Below are 17,392 nucleotides of genomic sequence, written 5' to 3' on the forward strand. Positions count from 1 at the left end.
CACGCAAATCAGCTCGATGTCTACTAGGACCAGAGAGGAAAACCTACAGAAGTGGGCAAAGCTGGAAAAGACTGAGGAGATAATAGGGCCAGGAAAGATAAATATGTCAGAACAACAGCTTGTGCCCAGCAAGTGGTGTTAATCTTAAAAGAGATAAGATACATCAGAATAAAGAGAGGGATGGTCCCTGCACACTCGTCCTGACTTTCCACGTATTTCTAGGATGTGTTTGTGCTCTATGCCAGGATTCACAGAGCCAAGCTGTCAGTGTTCACACTGCAGGGACACATCCTACCACCCTGAAAATCCTCAGTCGTAAATAACAGATCTCTAACTCTTCCTGCAGTTTCCTGTTTGAGGAATACATACGTATTTTGGAAATAATGGAAATGTACCAGAACGGTAAGTCAACTGCGTAACAGGAAAACAGAAATACCCAGCTGCTGTTAAATGAGTGATACATGTTCATAGATGTTTGGTATATCACTCACACACACATACATATGAAAAATAAGTTGTTTAGACAAAGGAGTTTGCTTATGGTCACTCTGTTCTTTAAGAATGATCTGGATAAAGAGAGGATAAGACAAGATAATCCTGAAATAAATGATAACTTCATACAGTTTAATCTTTTCTGTAAAAGGAAACACATGGCAGATGAGTTATTGTTGCCGCAGGTTGATAGCTGTGATACCAGATGTCTAACACGATGTAGTTGCAAATACAGAGCTGTGAAAACATGCACCAGAGAGAGAAAGCATTCCACACCTGAAGGCAGGATCAATATTTCAGAGATACCTACACACAAACCGCCTATCCTTATTTATATTTACTGAGTCTTACAACTGAAGCCTTAAATCCTAAGACCCCGTGATGGTAACCCTGCAATGGGCACAGCGGTGGCTCTGTGTTGAGCACATCCACACACGTGGCAGCTGAGGCCATCGGTCCCTGCCCCAGGGATGCTGAAGCAGGGCCTGTCCCCAGTGCCCCACAGCCCTGCCCAGTCATGGCATCTACCCAGCTGGCCCCAAAACATGGGACCATGTCCCCAGGGAGGTGTCCGATGCTTGGGGCTAGGGTTGCCCAAGTGCCACCACAGATGCAGCCCAGGGACACTGGCCATGTCTGCCACCACTGCTGCCTCCTGGCAGCCCTCACTTCACATCAGGCCTGGCTGTGAGGGGAGGTGGAAGATAAGGCGCCATTTGGGCCTGACAGAGAGGACTTGACTCTTCGTATCCAGGCCTTCAAGTCATAGCCTCTTCCACCAGCCGAGTAAACGTGCTCAGAGCTTGCCACACACAGATATTTTTCAGCTTTAGGGACAGAAGAGCAGCCCCAACACATCCCATCTCCCCGCTCCAGGGCACGAAGCAAGCTGGAAATGTAATCTCTGTTGACCCTCACATCCCCCTCAGCACGGGCAGCCCTGGCAGTGCAGAAACCACAGCAAGAAAATGCAAAACAAGGCAGTGTTGAGCAGAAAGATTTTGCTGGGTGAAATTTTATTCACATGAACAGGGGCAGCATCAGTTTTAACGACCAAAACATATATTTCAGTGGGTATCATTCAGGTGGATCTTCTTTGGCTCAATCATCTGTAGAAAGCTCAACAGCTCCCCTTGCAAGGACTGCAATCTGGTTTTTGCAATTCAGATAGATGCTGCTCCCAGCTGCCTGAACAGCCAAAGGGCAGAGGTGTCAGGCAACACTGAACACCGAGACCCCAAAGAGAAGAAGATTCAAGAAAGAACAAACACAGGGGAAGAGCAGGTTTGAGAGGAAGTTGTCTGCAAGGGTAGGGGAAAGCATGGTGATCACACAGGGATAAGTCCAACTCTTCATACAAATTGGTTGGAGCAAGCCTGTGTAAAGAGAATTTATGTGGCATGAAGAAAACAAGGTTGCCAAAACATGGAACATAATGAGGAAAAGAAAGTCAGTGGGAAATAAGATGGAAACAGCACACAAGAAGAAGAAACAGTACCCAGAACAGATCAGACCAGGATTAGTTTCACCCATTCTTAACTGCCATCTCATCAGTCCTGCGCTGTTAAACATTTCTATCCTCTGTGCCCTCTTGCAGATCTGTGAGATGAGGTGTGATGAGCTCTCTTCATTTAGAGAGCTGTGGTGTCCATCAGTTATTCAGGAAGAAAATATGTCTTGGTTGTGACTATATAGAGATTGAACCAAACTATGTAATCTGGGACAAGGATCATCCCAAACCCTGAAATCTTTGGGGAGGGGTGGCTACATTCTGGTTCAGAGTTTCAGTTATAGTCCTTTTTCACAGGTCTGCTGAAGATCATTACAGCAGCATTCAGGTTGAGGCAGAATAAATGCTGTTGTAACTCAGTAATAATCATTCCTATGAGCGGCTTTTGCAAATCCCACTCTGTCATTCCCGCGGTCAAAAATGCAGTAAAAGGCAGACATAAAGACATCTCCTAAAATCCAGAGCGGGCCAGAGCGAGTGGTGATGTCAAGAGACTGAAAGCCACTCATGCAGAAGGTTTGGTCATCGATGGACTCCTGGAAGGGAAAGCACATTTCCTTGCAGTGTCTCTTCCAGCCCCGGCTCGGGAGCTGGGAGCCAGGAGCTGGGAGGATACGCACCTTCACGACGTATTGCTCTGCTGTCAGCTTGTACTCGTGGTGCCCAATGGTGAAGCTGATGTGGGGCAAGCTGGACAGTCTTCTGCAGTCTACAAGATACTGTGAGGAATGCACTGGTTGACATGCGATTGGTTTGGCTTTTATGAAACACTGTCTTTTGCATTCGATTTTTTTTGCATTTCACCTTGCTGCTGCTGATAGTGAATTTACCATAGAGAAAGATCAGTCTGACTTACAGCCCAACACTGCCCTCCAGCTTTGCAGGTCTCACACTGGGTCAAACCAGTCTATCAGCCTAGATCACCTGCCCCAGTACCCTAGGGACTTAGGGAAGATGAAAATCATTGCAAGCTCCAGAGGGGTAAAGGGATACTCTGATGTTCTCCCTTACAATTTGGAAGCAAAACCAAGCTGGTGAGCCCCAGTGAAGAAGAAATAAGCAAGGTCTGCTGAGCAAAACTCCTCCCATGCCCTGGCTGGGACTGGGTCCCATGTACTCTCTTCAGTAACATCATAGTTTTAGGGAAAAAAAAAAAAAAAGACCTATCCAAAAAGCCTATGAGGAACACAGGACTTTATACTTTACTGTGCCCTGGAGTGAGATTTAAAGAACAGAATAAGAAGAATTAAACTCTGACATGTCCATTAATTTCTATAAATAATACATTCACTTACAGTAACACAGCAGATTGTTTCCTGGCCTCTCTAGCTATTTTATGAAACAACTGGCACTGCAGAAAGCTCCAAGCCCCAGAGGGATCTTTGCTGCAAACTGTATAGTTTAAAGTCCTTGTTTTAGGGGCTTCCTATAAGGAAGAGTCTACTTTTATTTTTGTTAAGTCTGCTTAATGAAAACTGAGACCAAAATCTTTTGTATACCTAGCAGGTGTCATACCATTAGAACAAAATAAACCATGGGATACACAGGATAAGGGTAACGGAGCCAATATAATAGTTTGAAGGATATGAAAAGCAAGACATAATTCATTTACATAGCTAGTACATCCAGAGCAAATTAATCCTTGCTGGAAAGAGATAAAAGTTCTGGTAAAATCATTGACAGATGCACCCACTTACACCAGGATACATTTGAGCCAGTATACTTAGCCTGTCTGTCGTTGCCACAAAAACAGTCACATAAAGTATTGCTTTCGGGTTCCTTTTTGCAGAATCTGAGATGCCAGCTGAGTGCTATTACTTCAGCATTGGAGTAGATAACTGTATACAGAAAGGACCTGTTTCTTTTTTATATTATATTAATATAACTACTTTGGAAATACGTGTTTTATCTATATCCATGAGTATGTACCATTATAACTTGTTATCAAAACAAACTGTTCAACATGCATCTGAAAATTTGAATGGAAACAAAATTTAACATTTAATTGAAAAAGGAGTCAGAAGCCTCATAAGTTACACTGAAGTAATTCCAGGTCTTCCCCTTTCAAAGGGAGGCAGATTAAAAGCTTACTTTCTCTCTGATCTTTGCCTGGATCACTGGGCAAAAGTAACACTCTTAATTTTCTCCAAAGTACAATTTTGAGTCAGCAAAGTTAACAAGAACTGCACATCCTGGAGCCACGGTAAGGTAGTATTAGCTGTGGGAGTCAGCAAAAGGCCAGCAATAATGCACTGCAAAAATAAGCTGTCCCCTCCCTGGAGATGGGTCAGTTTAGTCATCTCAGGCTCATTATCTCAGTGCTTCAGGTATTGCCAGGGATCGGAAAATTAACACCAAAAGGATACGAAGGGCAGCACAGAGACATCCCTGATGACCAGCCCCACCTCGAGCACCTCAGCTCATGCAACACCCCCAGAAAGGGGTGTGGGGAGCCAAGGACTGCAGGTGTGGGTCTTTTCTGACTTCTGATTCATTGCTTCAGTTATTTTCCACCCTATAAGCTCTTTGCACCAAATACCAGTTTCTCTTTTCTCTGTCTGTTTTCTGGCTGCATAGTGCTTACCTCTCCAGTATGTGACGGACTTGCCCCAATATACTCCTGGAGTTTCCTGATTTGTGAAGAGGGGCCGGTGATGAGAGAAGTGCCTGAATCAACGATGGCTTCACAACCGTGGGAGCAAAATGCCACCCGGCCCTGGATTTTGATACTGCAAGTGAAAAAAAAAAAAAAAAAAAAGCATCTTTAAACAAATTGTGACTGTCACACTGTGACTGAAGCAACACATCATTGCCAGCTGAAGTACAGCCTGCAGTTAAAACCAGCTACCAAGCCTTCCCAATCTTAAAAGTCAAGAATGTCTTTAAAGGAAAAGTAAAGAAAGCAAGCAGCATTAGGAAGACTTCTCATTTGTGGGCCCACTTCTCTCTCTCTGGACTCCTGCAGCCCCAACCTGCTCTCTGCTGACAAACTTGTCCCCACCCAAGATGAGGTGTGTATCCTCGTGGTTTTTATGAGGAACAAACAAAGGGGACACCGACTGCTTTGACCAAGGTTAAGAGGAAAAATTAGAACAGGATCTGGAGCTGGATTCAGTTCCCTGGTTCCCCACTTCACTGAATAGTCCACCAAGAGTCAATTTGGACATTGGTGTATCACATTAAAACATCTAAAAATGCTCTCCCAGAAACCAGCTACCCACGTCACAGCGGATTTGGAAAGCTGGTAATCCTCTGACCCATCCTGGCAAACCCCCTCTTTGAGGGCCTCCAAGGTGAAAGACTGCAGCCAAGTCCTCCTGCATCTGTATTGCTGGGTGGTTTTGCCTCTGTGTGCTTTACCTGGGGAGGTGAATTTCACCACATATTTCACCCATACACACATACTTGTTAAGATGTATTTGCCAGTAGCTTTTCTCGGTGACTGGGACCCAGTGAATCGAGCCTTTGTAGAGGGAGTGGTCTATCCCCCCCAGGATCAGCTCACCGCCGTTCTCAGTGTCATCTCCTCTGGAAGCAGAACACGTTAGCAGAGACATGGCAGTATGTCACCGTATACCGACAAGATTACACTTAGAAAGCAAAGGACAAGCCACAGACCTTTCTAAATTCAGATATGGATGCCTGAACCTGATTACTTCTGGATTATGACTGAATAGATCCCAGTCGGAGCCTCCAAGCAATCTCAAAACAGGTACTGCAGGCTGCCAAGGGCTGAAGGCAGGCACTAGGAGCAGGTTGAGCCAGTTACTGCTCTCACCTCAGAATAAACTCCAGATAAATTGGTGGAGTTACAGCTAGGTTCAGATTAGGGAACACTTCTCTTCTGAAATGTGGCCACTTGGGTGTAGCACTGTATTTCTCTTCATCTCCACTGGCAATAAGGAAACCTCCAGCAACTCAGGACTCCTGCAAGTCTGAGCTGGGAACTTTTCTTTTGTCTATGGCCAGCTCCAGCAAGAAGAACTGTCTGTCCAAAAATTGACGATCCCCTCCCAACACAGTTTTCTCTTTCATTCTTTTTTTTTTTTTTTTTCCCAGAGGAAAATTGGAACATAAATAAATAAATAAATAAATAAAGAGGAAAATAGGGGAAATTACTTCCTGGAATGGAAGATCTATACAGCTGCACTGTTGTCTCCATCAACAACCCAAGTACTTTTGCTTCATGTTGGGCACTGTCACTTGTAAGACTGACCTTTTCAGATAGAAGGAGAAGACCGGCTCCTCCACCAGCTTCTGGTTCATGATGCTGTCAAACACGGGCAGAGCATTGCCCACTGCTAAGGAGGGGTATCCCAAGCCCAGCACACCATCGAAGTGGGCAAGGGCAAAGGTTGTTCCTGGCTCAAACACGGACTCGCCAAAGTCCTGCCCCTTGATGGAGATGTTACTGATCTGTCCAGCATGAAAAAAAGAACAAGCGGAAGTAAGGGCACCATCAGTTCCAAGAAATTAGACACGTTTCAGATCCATTTTGATGAATTCAGTACGTTTATTATAGGCAGTGCAGAGAGCCTGAGCAGCCCGGTGTTGCTGTGCTGGCTGGCACCCCTCCTGGCTGGATGCTCACCTGCAGCGTGTCCTTGGCAGCGATGCCCAGCAGCTCTCCGGTGCCGTACTGCAAGGAGAAGGCTTCCCCGCCATGCTCATACGAGTCCGACAGAAAGGACTTGAATTTCTGGTGCACCCCTGCACAGAACAGACGATACCTGTGCCCCGAGGGAAGGTCCTGGACCCACTCCCCTGTACAGAACTGTCTGAGATGCAAGCGAGGCAGATTTGGCTTTTTTATAAGGAAGCCATCGACAGAGGCACCTGTCCCCCCGCAGACAAACAGAATACCTTGTTTGGGGGGTTATCTTTTTTTATTTTGGCTTTTAAATGGAAGCAGGAAATTTAAACAAAACTTGACTTTCCTGCAGCTCTCTCTTCCTCTCCCCCATTTATTTTCACACCTTTAACGTGTGGTGCAGAGGGAGGCCGGGCAGCAGCAGCACAGGAGCAAGCTGGCGGGGCGAGGGCAGCCTTCAGAGCTGTCCCAGATCCTCCCCTCCCAAACTCCTGACAATTTCAGAGCACAACCTTTTGGATTTTTTCCAAATTTTGCTCACGGGTGGCACAAATAGGAAAACAAGGAAATGAATTGCCAGTTAGGTCTGTGCTTGGCTGTGGCCAATCTACCCAGGACACGAGGAGCGCGAGGGATGGTAAAAGGTTTTCTTACTGCACGCTTCGCTGATGCAATAGGCGGAAGGGACCCAAAAATTGGACGAGCCGGTGTCAAACACCACGGTGAACCTCTGAGGCGGCGTGCCCACGCTCACAACTCCATAATACTGCGCCTGGGGGGGGGGACAAAGTGGTCAGCCCCACTCTGTCCCCCCGGCTGCTGCTGCTGAGGAGCAGGCAGGCCCTGGCACACGGTGCAGCACCTCCTCGAGCTCTGCAGTGCAAGTTCAGCTAAACGTGAGTACACACCACCTCTGCCAGGAGGGAAATCATTTCTGGCTCTGGCTTTCACTTTTCAAGTGAAAAATGAACTCTATTCCACAGACTGGATCTGATGTAGTGAGCAAAGTTCATCCAGAGGATAAAGGAACCACTGACCGCCCTTGGACATCAGCTGAAGATAATCTGTGGACACGTGAATGCTGAAGTGACGAGCTTATCAACATCCAGCCTGCAAGTGTCTAAGTGCCCATATCTGGCCATGAAAGAGCACTTCAGCGTTAAGAGACCTATTTTTAGGAAGAAGCATTTCTGGAATTCATAGGGAGATAGAAAAGCACTACCCAGTGCCAAGTCGTTTGTAGCGATACAAATATTTGAATATGTATCTTCAAGTGCATGCTTGTTAATTAATACACTGAATATAGTTTCTGACCCCAGAGTTTACATGAATGAGATAACCATAATGCAAGCATGTGTAACAGAATATCCAGCTATAGAGCAGGATGCTATTCCTCACTATATCAAACATTTATTGATTAATCTGTTAAGTAAAACAGCACTATGTCACTTTGGTCGAAAAAACAACAAAAGACAAACATCCCACACAAAACTGTTACTGATGCTAGCTCGATATGCTGGGGAAGTGGATTTTGTTCTGTTATTTTTTTATTTAATCCCTCTTTGACAAGTCTAAGAACAGGCTGAAATTTGTTAGTCTCCTTTGTTCTTCTTCACTTGTATCTCTAGGTCATCGTGACTTATTTATTAATGAGCCTCAAGTGTCAGAAAGTTCTTTCTAAATATTTTGCCTTCCCGTCACTGTCCACAGGATGGACTAATGGACAAAATGTTAAAGCCAGGAAAGACAGCTTACAAAATGGTTGACCTGTTGACTTGCCTGTGTGAGATCCAAAGAAACTCATGTCTTTCTTTTCTCAGTGTAGAGATCTAGGTCGGTCTCAAATCCTTAACATATATTAAGCTGAGAAGATAAAGCAGAACAATAAAATCTCTACTTGGGTCTTTGTTATCACTGATTTATGGCTCCATGTGATCAAATAAATGAGATTTGGTGGATATTTTATAAAATGAAAAGATCCAAGTTTCTGATAAATAGAATGCAGCTAAATCAGATTCTCCTACTAAAAACCCAATCCTGAACTAAGACTGTTAGAGGGAAACCTTCCACACTTGTTTGGAGACCCGCTGGAGACCAATAGAGATCTATCCAAAGATTAAACTCAGCAGAGGACTACCACTGCTAGATTACATCAGCTTTCTGCTCAGGTCCCATGCTAACCTAGATCTACCTATTTTGTATTTTGCAAAGTAGTACGCTATTTTTTGATGGTCTAGGATTTAAAATGAGCCTCCCATCTCAAGTTTTATAATTTCTTTGAGAGCCTTGATTTCAAATGTGCTGGGGGAAAAAAAATCTGCCTTAACAGAACAGAGTTCGTATGATTGCATTACCATAACCGTACTTACATTCATGTAATCATACAGCCTTTCTGAAGCGGTTCCTACCGATAGAGTAATATCTGCAGGGAAGCAATGCAGGTACCTCCGAGCAAAAATATCGGGGTGGTGATCCCGCCAGAATTCTTCTAATTCTCCCTTTTCTTTAAGTTGTTTCTTGATAGATTTGAATCGAATGAGCGGGACTCTATGCAAATAAAAGAAATACACAAAGTCTAACTGGATCTCCTTCCTAGAGTTCTCATACACTATTTTTCTTCAGTATCTTTTCAGAGACCTTGGGTCACCCCGGGCAGCCACCTGAGACACGAGGCGCAAGCTCTTACCGTTCCACGGCCACGGCAAAGGGGATGTAAACCACCGCCAGCAGTATCACCCTCATGTCTTCAGCTGGCTCCGAGTCCAATGACACTCATTTACTTGGAATTCTCTTTTTTATACCTCATCGCTAGCAGAGGGCTGTTCGCCAGGTCAATCAATTACAGGAGGTCATAGCTTTGGCAGCAAGTTGATGAATTTGTTCTCAGAGCGACTGCTGGATTGTGTAAATATTGGTGCTCAGCGAAGCTGGGCACTGATAACCAGGGCACAGTCTAGACCAAAAATACATTTCGCTAACAATCATTAGTTTCTTTCACATAAATATAATAAACAGGGGAAGTTTGGCCCCTGCTAGCATGGGAAATAGTGTAAGCTGCTTTTCAAGCTTGCTTTAGTGATGCTTTAGTATCCCAGGAGTGTCCAAGGCAGAGAAAGAGGACAAAATATATATGTGTCTTTCACTTTTACATGGAGACATTTCAACAGGACTGAGCACACGGACATTTGGTCCGGTTGTAACAAGCCAACCCCTAACAACTGAAGATTAATTCTCCGTTTATGTGTGAGTTCTAGTCTGAACTAAGTGTGATTACCACCCAAAAAAATAACAAAAAACTTCTTCTAAGTAAAAAAGATGACAGCCTGCAACACACAATAATAAACAGCCAGTGTTTTTCTCCCATCACACAGCTGCTAAAGTTGTTTCTAGCTGAGGCTCTGCTGTGCACATTTCAGCAGGATGTTTGGAAGCACCCGCTCGGGTCGATTTACCCAAGAGTTTCCTGAGGTTCACCGTTCCCACCCCTGCCTGGCATCTGGGTTCATGTCAGGCTGTCAGAAAAGTAATGGTGTCAAAAAGAGACTCTGAGCTGACAGGTGGCAAAGCAAAGCCCATTAGCCTATCAAGTAATTCTCAGCAGATAATAAAGACATTTTTAAAACATTGTTCCTTCAAGCCGCTTGACTTACTATGTCAAATTGACAAAAGAGAGGCATGAGAGCCTTAAAATTAATAAATGTAGATCTCACTTTGTTAGTTCCTATGGATTTTAAAATACATGTTTTGCTTTTTCAAACTTACCTCCAAAATTGTAAGGGCTACAAAAGACATTCTCAGCAAAGGCTTAGCTGGGCATAGCCCCACAGCTGTGTGCAGGGCTTTGGCTCTGAGAAAGCAGAAAGATTTTTATTCTAATATTTGGTATAAAATAAAAAGAAAAAAAAATCTCAAAAATGCAGTAGTAACACACAACTTTTATATTGATTTATATTTAATGTTTCCGAAGTGTCTAGCTTTGATCAGGGTCCTCTGTTGTTTCTGGACTCAGCCATTTTACAAAATTTTTCAACAAAGAGCTGTGCTTTCTGTCCAGCAGCCATCCCAGCCACTGGGCTACAGGACCTTAGTCTTTCAAATGAGAAAAGCGAGTGAAGATCTGCACAGAGCAAGAGATGTGGCCATCAGTGAGCCTTCAGAAAGCAGCAGCATTTCTGAAGAAACCCACAGAAACCCCTCTGTGAAGCAGAGCTGATGTCGTGCCCTCTGGTACGGCACTGTCACTTTGACAAGAGCAAGGCAACGTCTGTGCTGAGCGCCTTTATCGCTTGAACTTTTCCTCAAATGCCACAAATGCTTCTGGGAAGTCATTAATACTCGTGTTGTAGGGCATTAAGAGTGACTCTGAAGACATGAAGTGACTTTCAAAATACTGCTCTGGGTCTGCAGAGGGGACTGTCTCTGCCTCATGTCCTCCACAAAGTCACTAATTCTCAGAAGGATCAAGAGTGTTCATTTTATTGCAAATGTAGGCCTTTATTATCCCACAACATGAAGGTTATTTTTCCCCAAGTACACTGATCTCACAGCGTGTTCCAAACAGGCTTTCATTTAGCCAACAGAGGTACAAAATGCAGCAACAAAAGGTCATCGTGACTTTTTTTGATAAACTGGAATAATGATTAAACAACAATGCAGAGGATACCTAAGAAATAACTTCCCAGAGCTTAAAAGGTTCATTCAGTAGAAATAATTCAAGTAGGAAAACAAAACAAAACATATATATGTGTGTTTATAGACATAAGGTATATTGCAAAGTTGTTTCTCTATATAGGGGTTATTAAGAAAAATATATCTAAACTACATTATTAACATCCTTTTACCTAGAGTTTTATGCTGTTGTGATCAGCAGAATATCTGAAGGGATTTGTCTTTGTTGGGGGTGTAAATTTTATCATTCAGCCCTTTTTATTTCTGCCACGTGTATTTGCTCCTCCACACCTGCAGCAGAGCAGGCAGCCTTCTTCAGCAGGCACCATGGCCTCTTAGGAATGGCAGAAAAGCCAAAATCCAGCTGAGGGCCATAAGACTGTTCTCTGAAGTGAGAGCACATCCCGGGGTAACTGCCTGGGAAAGGAGGCCCTGCGAAAAGCTGACGTGGGACGTGCCCCATGGCAGGCCTCTGCAGGGAGCGCAGTGCTGGAGCAGTGAGGCCTGCTGGCTGCAGATGGGCACTCAGAGCTGGGCAGCGCCTCCCACCCCCGTAGTGAGAGGATTTTCAACACCACCCTTCCACAGCAAGGCAACTTGCTTCAAGGTGTCCTTATTCTCCAGGCTTGACGCGCTGCCCAGCTTCTCTGTGCTGTTTTACAGGCCTCAGGTTGCAGTGCTCGCTGTTCTCCACCCCACTGCTACGCTGGTCCCCACCTGCCCTCTCTGTCGCTCTCCTCCCCCTGTAAATCATCCGTACGCTTCATGCCATCACATCTGCACGGCACACATACTAGAAAACATCCTATAGCTTGTACCCAATTCATATTTAAGAGCTGTTTTACATTTAAGAGTGAGTGATTGGCGAGCTCTGCATCATCAGATTTGACCAGAGATCATGAGGCTACCTTAACTGTTTGATATTGTCTTTTTCTCAATCTTCTGTTTGTTCTGCATTTTGTTGTTCCAAGAATACCATGTATTTTGACTGTGCAGCACCCCTGGAAAGTGACTGCAGATTGCTTGAAGAAAATATCCTCCCTAAGTAAGTGTGGAAAAATGGCAGCAATAAGCTGCAGATATCAAAGATAACAGCCAGCTGCCAGAAAGGCTGCTTCAACATTAAGCACTGCCAGCTTTCAAATCCAAAGACCATGACATAGCCATGGCTGACACACTTGTGGGACAACCCACAAGAAAGCTTAAATCAACAGCAGCACAAGAGGTCGCAATACAAGAGGTGAGAAGGTTGCTCTGAAGAAACAAAAACGTTCCTTACCTGAATGGCACATGTCTTGCCAAGAGTAAGGAGAACAGCTCACACAGCATAGTCACATCTAAATAGTTACCACTTGCAACATCATATTTCACAGAATCATAGAACCACAGAATGGTTTGGGTTGGAAGGGACCTTAAAGCCCACCCAGCTCCAACCCCCTGCCATGGGCAGGGACACCTCCCCCCAGACCAGGTTGCCCAAAGCCCCATCCAGCCTGGCCTTGAGCACCTCCAGGGATGGGGCATCCACAGCTGCTCTGGGCAGCCTGTGCCAGGGCCTCGCCACCCTCTAACTAAAGAATTTCTTCCTAAAATCTAATCTAATCTCCCCTCTTAGTTTAAAACTGTTCTCCCTTGTCTTACCACTATCTGTGCACGTAAAAAGTCACTCCATCTTTTTTATATCTTTTTTGAAGTATAAAAAGGCTGCAATGAAGTGTCCCTGGGGCCTTTTCTTCTCTAGGATGAACATCCTCAGCTACCTCAGCCTGTCTCTGTAGGAGAGGTGCTCCAGCCCTCTGAGCATTTTCATGGCCCTCCTAAGGGCTCACTCTAACAGGTCCACATCCACCTTGTGCTGGGGGTCCCACACCTGGACACAACACTCCATGTGCAGAGGGGGACAATCCCCTCCCTCACCCTGCTGGTCACCCCTCTGTAGATGCAGTCCAGGATGGAGCTGGCCTTGTGGGCTGCAAGCAGACACTACTGGCTCATATTGAGCTTTTCATCACCCACAACCCCCAAGTCCTTTTCTGCAGGGCTGTTCTCAATGAGTTCCTCTCCCAGCCTTTATTCATGTCTGGGATTGCCCCAACCCAGGTGCCGCACCTTGCACTTGGCCTTGTTGAACCTCATTAGGTTCACATGGGCCCACTTCTCCAGCCTGCCCAGGCTCCTTTGGATGGCATCCCTTCCTTCTGGTGTATTGACTGCACCACTCAGCTTGGTGTCATCTGCAAACCTGCTGAGGGTTCACTCAATCCCACTGTCTATGTCATTGATAATGACATAAACATAAACAGCACTGGTCCCAAGACAGACTCCTGAGGGACACTGTTCATCACCGGCCTCCCCCCAGACATAGAGCCTTGACCCCTTCTCTCTGGGTGCAGCCATCCAGCCAATTCCTTATCCACTCAATGGTCTACCCTTCATATCCATATCTCTCCAATTTAGGTACAAGAATGTTGTGTGGGACCATGTCAAAGGCCTTACAGATGTCCAGGTAGATGACACCAGTCAGTCTGCCCTTATTGACTGATACAGTCTCTTCATCACAGAAGGCCACCAGCTAGGTCAGGCAGGATTTGCCCTTGGTGAAGCCATGCTGGCTGTCTCGGATCACCTCCATGGCTTGCATGTGCCTTGACACTGCTTCCAGGAGGATCTGTTCCATGACCTTCCCAGGCACAGAGGTGGGGCTCACGGGTCTGTAGTTCCCTGGATCCTCCTTTCTACTCTTTATAAAACTGGGAGTGATGGTTCCCTTTGTCCAGTCACTGGGGACAGTTCTGGCTGTAATTAAATCCATGGCAGTTTCTCATCAGGTTTTAGTCTGGGGATTGCAGTAGCACAGTTGGAAGGTGTCAGAAGAGCAGCCTTGGCCAGCTGTGACAGTGAGTGTATTAAACTGGGATTCAGACAAGAAGCAAAACACAATCTAATGAAGAAGGCCCTACGCAGTTAAGGGTGCCGGAGGCTATAGTAAACACGGTTAAATTAGGAACATAAATACTGGAGCAGCTAAAGATAGCAGATTGCCAAGTATTTCTGTTAAAGGTTTGAGATAAGTACTGGGTGGCAAGTAACACTGTTAAATTATGTATTTGGCACCTTGCAAAGCAAAGCCATAAAAGTGTCACTCATCTGGAAAGTCGGTCAAGTCTTGACAGGTATTTTAAACAACAATTAGATTACTGCTGACATCTCCCCTGAAAGTTTAATTAAAGTTAATCTTTTTAGTTTAAAAATTTGGTCTTCTGGGGTGTTTGCTTTCTCCAGCCAATCCTCACCACCAGCACTGGCTGCACAGACAGCAACCACAGCAAACCAAGAGGAGCAGGGTTTCCATCAAAGCAAGAGTTTGAGGCAAAATTGACATGCAGGAAGAGGGGAGATGGGATGCTTTCTGGGAGAGCCAAGTGGGCCTGAGCATGTGTGTGAGGCAGGGAGAGAGACCTGCGCTCGCAGCCATCATGTCCGTAATCCCCATCACTGAACACTCATTCAGTTATCAGAAACATTTCAGAGCCCTTGAGATTAATGCCTGGTGCCATGTAAACAGCCTTATATTGGGAAGACAGAGTTACCAGCAGGCCAGTGCACAGCAGCAGGAAACCAAGGCTGGCCTCGTCCCTCACAGCCCCGTCAGTCTCTGCACAAAGAAGGTCCCAGGATGGGCAACAGCCTGAAAGCCATAGTTGCTTTTGTGCCCTCCGACAAGTGCCAGAAGTACCTCCTGGAAGACCTGGAGGAGATGCCAGTGGACAAGATGGTGGATCTGAGCGGCAGACAGCTGAGGAGGCTGCCTCTGCACATCTGCTCCTTCAGGGAGCTGGTCAAGCTGTACCTGAGCGACAACAACCTGAACCACCTCCCTCCTGAGCTGGAGCAGTTGCAGAACCTCCAGATCCTGGCGCTGGACTTCAACAACTTCAAGGCGCTGCCGCTGGTGGTGTGCACGCTGAAGCAGCTGTGCATCCTCTACCTGGGCAACAACAAGCTCTGCAGCCTGCCCCTCGAGCTCCGGCTCCTGCAAAACCTCAAGACCCTCTGGATCGAGTCCAACTGCCTGCAGCACCTGCCCGAGGTGGTGTGCGAGCTCAGCCTGCTCAAGACCCTGCACGCCGGCTCCAACGCGCTGCGCACGCTCCCCGCCCAGCTGCGGGGCCTGCAGGAGCTGCGCACCATCTGGCTCTCGGGCAACCTGCTGTCCGAGTTCCCCCCCGTGCTCCTGCACATGCCTTTCCTGGAGGTGATCGACGTGGATCGCAACGCCATCCGCTTCTTCCCCAGCCTGGCCCACCTCCCCGGCCTGAAGCTGGTGATCTACGACCACAACCCCTGCAGGAACGCGCCCAAAGTGGCCAAAGGGGTGCGCAGGGTGGGGAGGTGGTCGGAGGAGAGCCCCGAGCCCCGCAAGCGGTCCGGGGCGGTGATAGAAATCACGCTTGATGAGAGACCATCGCCACCTCTCACTGACAAGCCTGAGCCCGAAGCCGAGTCGTGATGCTGCTCAGCTGCCTCCACCAGCAGAGGTGGCAGCACTCCCACAGCACTGCCCAGGCTCTCCGCTTTGAGAGGGCATCGTGCTGCCTGGTAAAGCTCGGGGTAGGTGCACCAGTTCAGAGCAAAACGCTCTTCTACAGCCACCCTCTTCTGCACACTCCAGAGTGAAGACTTCTCCCTCTCCCCCTCTGCAAGGACTGCTCAGAGCTGGCAGCAGGGTTTATGTTTCCCACGGCGAGTTGATCTCCACCCACAGGAACCCTCTGGGCTCTCCTTCCCTCCTTCCCCCTTCCTGAGGTGTCCGAGCCCAGCTGGAAGCCACCATGCACGGTGACAATCACTGCTGGGAGCTGCAGCTTTAAAGTAACCCACAGCACTTGTCTCGGTGACTTGTTTGAAAGGCAGCAGCAGAAGTAACAGCTCGAGGGTTTCCCTGCCCACCGCGTGGTACTGGATGCGCTATCAAGGAAGCAACACATACTGGAGAACTCTCCTCCTACAGCCGCTGTCTTCTTCCTGGAAAATTTGTGACCGCTCTGGTTTTGTTATTGCTAATTACCATTTCAAATGACAGTGAGGAAAGATACGTGCTTTTTTTATTATTATTTTTTTTCTGCTAGGTCTTATGTAGCCGACCACACTGCTGGTAAGGGCAGCTGTACATGCTGAGTTTTGATGCGGTAGCAGAAAACCCTGACTGAAATGGGAGAGCCACAGTCATTGCAGAGCTAACGTGCACGAAGGAAACCTAAGGCTGGGAGCCTGCGTCTTCAGACTTACACAGAAACTGAAGTTGAGGCAAACATTACCCAATGAACTCCAGCAGGGTGCTGCTGTAGCTTGCAAACCTCAGATCTGTTCGGATTTCCTTGGAAAGGCACTGAACGTTTAAGAACGCTTTAATGGTGTAGCACAGAATAGAAACCTGGCTCAAAGTGACTTTACATTTTTAGCTTTTGATTCTGTAGCGCTGAGCGCGGGGTTTGGTGGAAGGCAGCTTTTTAGAGAAGGGTGGGGAGCCCTCAGTGGCACAGCGCAGCCACTTCCCCCTCTCTCCTGCTTGTCAAGTGGGACTGTCTTTCCAGCAGGCATGCAGAAGTGACAGTTCCCATAAAAGGTTTGAGTCGATGCCAGTTTGTGACTGCTCAGTGTCATTTACATTCTTGGAAAATTCTCTGGAAATATATAAGCTCCGTGAGCGCTGGCTGCCTTGTTAAATGAAATGCGCACTTGGATCTGGCTGGTACCTGCTACATTCATTAAATTAAATAAAGCATTCTGGATTCTCACTGAGCTAAATTGTCTTTCTTTGGAACTAACTTGCCAAGCTCTTTATCTAAGCTTTTTCCAACGATTTCTTTCCACAAAGGAAATCATTCAACAGGATGGGAATTTGGGGCTTTCTTAACATCAGCATTCAGTGTTTCATTTCCCGTAGAACTAACTTGGTATTCTATTTATCTGAGAGGAGGGAGGAAGATAAACCTTTAAAAAGCAGGTAAAAGTGTGTTTTTAACACTACTCTTAAAGCAGTATTTTCTCTCTGGGTAATTAGAAGAGTCTATTTTGACTATTCTAGCTTTCTGTAAGCAGAATCATTTCATTGCAGGAAGAAAAACGTT

The 17,392-nt window shown here is 46.3% G+C and overlaps 2 protein-coding genes across 2 annotated transcripts; one reads left to right on the forward strand and one right to left on the reverse strand.

Annotated features, from left to right (window-relative positions):
- Positions 1–1,459: 1,459 nt before the first annotated feature.
- LOC309874139 (cathepsin E-like) lies at positions 1,460–9,335 on the reverse strand (the record flags this gene model as incomplete). The annotated part of the gene is made up of 9 exons (XM_082752070.1): positions 1,460–2,538; positions 2,623–2,721; positions 4,587–4,731; positions 5,408–5,530; positions 6,219–6,418; positions 6,594–6,712; positions 7,248–7,365; positions 8,963–9,140; positions 9,280–9,335. The coding sequence occupies 9 exons, from the start codon at positions 9,333–9,335 to the stop codon at positions 2,359–2,361; spliced, it is 1,218 nt and encodes a 405-aa protein (XP_082608196.1). The 3' UTR covers positions 1,460–2,358.
- Positions 9,336–14,891: 5,556 nt separating this feature from the next.
- On the forward strand, positions 14,892–16,405 carry LRRC10 (leucine rich repeat containing 10). Its single transcript, XM_082751497.1, has one exon. The coding sequence runs from the start codon at positions 14,938–14,940 to the stop codon at positions 15,769–15,771; it is 834 nt and encodes a 277-aa protein (XP_082607623.1). The 5' UTR covers positions 14,892–14,937; the 3' UTR covers positions 15,772–16,405.
- Positions 16,406–17,392: the final 987 nt, after the last annotated feature.

Source organism: Aythya marila (assembly GCF_965140915.1).
Source record: "Aythya marila genome assembly, chromosome: 1".
Taxonomy (NCBI): Eukaryota; Metazoa; Chordata; class Aves; order Anseriformes; family Anatidae; genus Aythya; species Aythya marila.

Coding starts and splice junctions, on each gene's coding strand:
- LRRC10 (XM_082751497.1), top strand. CDS start 14,938: ATGGGCAACAGCCTGAAAGCCATAGTTGCTTTTGTGCCCTCCGACAAG.